The sequence below is a fragment of the Lolium perenne genome, chromosome 4, assembly GCF_019359855.2.
Source record: "Lolium perenne isolate Kyuss_39 chromosome 4, Kyuss_2.0, whole genome shotgun sequence".
Lineage (NCBI taxonomy): Eukaryota > Viridiplantae > Streptophyta > Magnoliopsida > Poales > Poaceae > Lolium > Lolium perenne.
Genome location: NC_067247.2, coordinates 126,262,883 through 126,266,617, shown reverse-complemented (window position 1 = coordinate 126,266,617; position 3,735 = coordinate 126,262,883). Strand labels below are relative to the sequence as shown.

At 49.6% G+C, this 3,735-nt stretch overlaps 1 protein-coding gene across 1 annotated transcript; it reads right to left on the bottom strand.

Annotated features, from left to right (window-relative positions):
- Positions 1-584: 584 nt before the first annotated feature.
- LOC127347160 (uncharacterized) lies at positions 585-2,431 on the bottom strand. The gene is made up of 5 exons (XM_051373381.1): positions 2,319-2,431; positions 1,917-2,112; positions 1,561-1,843; positions 1,249-1,475; positions 585-590 (listed from the first exon to the last, which is right to left on the bottom strand). The coding sequence occupies exons 1-5, from the start codon at positions 2,429-2,431 to the stop codon at positions 585-587; spliced, it is 825 nt and encodes a 274-aa protein (XP_051229341.1).
- Positions 2,432-3,735: the final 1,304 nt, after the last annotated feature.

Sequence of the window (3,735 nt, the reverse complement as noted above, 5' to 3'; positions counted from 1 at the left end):
AAGCGTGCAGCGTACGCAGCAAACAAGTCTTATGTGAAATACAAGGCTATTACATTCATAATCGGGATCCCCGGTCCCAGTGGGCCTTCAGTTCCTTCTCGAGACATGATTCCATCCGAGAAACAATGGTGTGAGCAGGACCTCTAGCAACATCATAGTACTGGCCTAAATCCCTTTCAGTGTTAGCCACGGCTCTTAAATCTAAAGATGGATGGCATGCCAATATGGAAGCAAAAGCAAGCTTAGCACCAGCTAGAAGTTCTTTCCGCACTAGCAGCCGAATCCTTTCTGGAGACTTGAATCGGGTGAACAAGCCAGACAAAGTTTCGGGTGCTTGATCCAGAGGAAACAAGGTGTGCCAAACCATCGTGAGAAGGGCATAGTATTTGTCAAAATAGTAATGTGCCTTCATCACCCGATACTTGAACTTCGCCATAATGACGGCCTTCGGACGATGCTGCCATAAACCATGTGTTGGATGCGCAACGTCGGTCATCGCCTCAACCTCTTCATGAATCTTCCTGTCCTCTTCAGCTGCATCCGAAGCCACGAATGGAAAAGGAACGAATGTTAGAACATTCAAGCTATACCTGGAATCAGAAGGCAGGCTAATACTCACAGTTCAAACTTTCGGTAGCAACATGAAGACCATCAAGAGCGTATTGTTCAACGGCAGTCGCTATTTCTCCCTTCTTCTTCACTAAGGCAGCCATCGCACGAAGGGAAGTAATGTCTTTATTTAGACTAGACACCTGATCACGTAACTGACGAACAAGGCCTGATTCATCGTTACCCGAGGAATTTGGAAAGAGCTCAGCACGGGAAGAAGATGAAGGAATCTGCAGCACGTCCTCACTTCAGACCAAGCATTAATATAGAAAAGAAAAAACTCCCATCGGGAGCATTGAGTGCACATCATACAGGCAAAAGGATGTTTGGCAACAGAGCCAAATTTAAAAGTGTTACGAGAATATTTACAACAAATCAAATAACAGTTCAAGGGTTAGCCGACGTTGAACCAGGGGCTGACTCAGGAGCAGGTTCGGCTTGTGCTTCATCCACCAACTTCAGAAGCCGGCTGGCACAAGTTATTGCCGATCTCTTGAAAGGCTCAAGGTTGACTAGATGATTTTCATCATCAACAGGCAGCGCCTTAGAAAACTCTTCCAATTCTGATCCCATCCCGTGACCCATAAGCAACTGAAAAGTAAGAACCGCACCAAACAAGCGGTTGCGATGTTTCAGTACCTCTACAGGTTCGGAGGGATCGATAAGGAAGGCTTCGGCCATCTCGTCGAGAGTCTTGTCTAGCTTCGCCTTAGGGAAGATCATCGAGTATAACTTCGACAGCGCTCCCTTGGACTTCTGCAGCAATCTGAGGATCTGGACATTTGACTCAGCAGCAAGTGACAAGGCGTCGGCCGTAGAATCCTCCCGAAGCTGATGACGACGACTGACAGTTAAGTTGGCGGCCTCTGAAAAAGAAAAAAAAAGAAAGAGAATATTAGTAATCAATGGAGAAAGCATCAAGAAAGAGGTGGAGCACTACAAGGATTTTACCCAGTAAACCCTTGATGGATTCGCGGAGGACACCCTCCTTCTCATCAATCGCAGCAGCCGCTGCACGCCTGGCATCTTGGTCATCCTTCATTTGACGCTTCAGCCGACTTACTTCTTCCTTCAACGAAGTATTCTCACTTTTGGCATCGGCAGCAAGTCTGTTGGCTTCGACCACCTGATCAGCCGAAGATTTGACGGCCTTCCGAAGTTGAGAATTTTCAGCTTCGAGACGAGTAAATTGTTCAGCAAAATCCGCCACAGCATCGACTGTAGCGTAAATTGGCTGCAGCCAGGAAAAAGTCAAGAAGAGTAAGGTGATGGAAATTCAGCAAAGCTTGACAGATTAAAGTACTTACGTGATCGCGGCCAGCCGGCGGCGTGGGAGCATCATCGGAAGGAATAACTCTCGACACTGGGACCTTCTCTACACCCGTTCGGGATGGAGGTGTCGACTTGGCAGGAGAAGGGTTTGATTCTTTAGCCGACGCTGCTCTCTCAGAAGCTAGTTTAGCCCTCTTTGCGAGAGGAACATCGTCATCATCATCGGCATAGCTGTTTGAGTACAGCGTGGAGTTAGCATACAAGGTGACAAGAAATGAAAGTAACAAGAGTATAAATGCTCACAAGTCCAGGTCATCTTCGTCCACGAAGAAACTGGTTGAACCCTTCTTAGCAGGAGGAGGCGAAGCAGCTTCGTCGGCATCATTATCTCCTCCTTTAGGACTTGATTCAGCCGAAGTGATAAGATCATTATGCACCTGCTTGCGACGTCTGCTCCTGAGAAAGGCATCATCTTCAGCGGTTTCCTCCTCTTGGACATCGCTGTCCTCAAGGGCGTGCTAGGTATCCTCGGGTCCTTCAGAATCGTCATCGTCATCCTCTAACACCGCTCCGCTCTCGGGTGAGGGAGGATAACATTGGGCGACAGCGGGAACCTGCAGAAAGATAGCAAAACGTGTAAGGCACAAACAAAAAGAAGGAGTAATGACAGTAAACGAAGGACGAAAAGGTTACATCGGATGGAGGATGCTTGGAGTCATAAGGAGGGCGCGCCGATGTCAGAACGATGGTGTCCTTGGTGCTGAGGCATGTTAGGCGATGAACTTCGTTCTGGAGCTCATCTACCGAAATGTCGGCAGAGTTGACCCTCGACTTATCGTTTTTGCCAGCGAAAAGCCACAGCTGGTGAGGGCGAGACATCAGCGGCTGCACTCGACGTTGCAGGAACACTGAAACTACTTCAGTACCACGCATCGTCATGCCTCCTGAATTCTTCAGAATGACAACTTGCTTGAATAGCTCATCGGCTGTCGCCTTTTCTTCGGGAGAAAGGGTGTTGTTCCAAGATTTCTTCTTGTGAGCCACCAAGACATCGTCAAAAACGGGGAGATTTGAACGCCGCCCAGGAACGACAGGGTCCCGAAGGTAGAACCATTTGTTGCGCCAGCCCTGGATGGATTCCTTCATCGGATAGTCGAAGTAATCGACCTCCTTCCTGACGACAAAGCCGACGCCGCCAACAACGGGGGGGGGGGGGCGTTGCTATCATTGTGACGCTTCACATAGAAGATCTTCCTCCAAAGGCCCCAGTGGGGCTCAATGCCGAGGAAAGCTTCACAAACGGTGACAAAAATGGAAAGGTGGAGGATGGAATTTGGGGTCAGCTGCCAGAGCTGAATCCCATAGAAGAAAAGAAGGGAGCGAAGGAACTCGTGCGCCGGAAGAGAGAGGCCACGGAACAGGAAAGCGACGAACATGACGGTGAAGCCCTTTGGGGGACTCGGGCGAGAAACCTGACCTGGGAGACGAACGTCATCCTCAGATGCGGAGATGAAGCCGAGGGCGCGGAGTTTGTTGATGTCGCGGTTGGTAATGGCAGAGGCGCTCCAGTCGCGGCTAACTTTGGCCGCCTCCGATGTGCTGCCGCTCTTCTTCTTGCCCATGGTGGACGAAGCTTTTGATGGAGAGGCGGAAGGACAGAAGGCTTGAGGGAGAAGATGAGCAGTGAGCGGGGTAAAAGGTAAAAAGAAAAGAGGCTCCCTATTTATCCCGTAAGAATTTGAGCCCAAACGTGGCCATAACTCCACAAAGCATCGTGGGGAGAGGAGCAGATCTGACTGTACACGTGGCACTAGAAGAAAGAGTGGAACCGGTGGCCCATTATTCCCACGTCGC

What these genes read in the sequence shown, in the direction of transcription:
- LOC127347160 (XM_051373381.1), bottom strand. Translation starts at nt 2,431, where the DNA reads ATGACGATTCTGAAGGACCCGAGGATACCTAGCACGCCCTTGAGGACA. An exon ending in GGAGCAGACGTCGCAAGCAG is followed by an intron (nt 2,113 to 2,318) that starts GTGCATAATGAT and finishes GTACTCAAACAG; the next exon opens with CTATGCCGATGATGATGACG. An exon ending in CGCCGGCTGGCCGCGATCAC is followed by an intron (nt 1,844 to 1,916) that starts GTAAGTACTTTA and finishes TCCTGGCTGCAG; the next exon opens with CCAATTTACGCTACAGTCGA.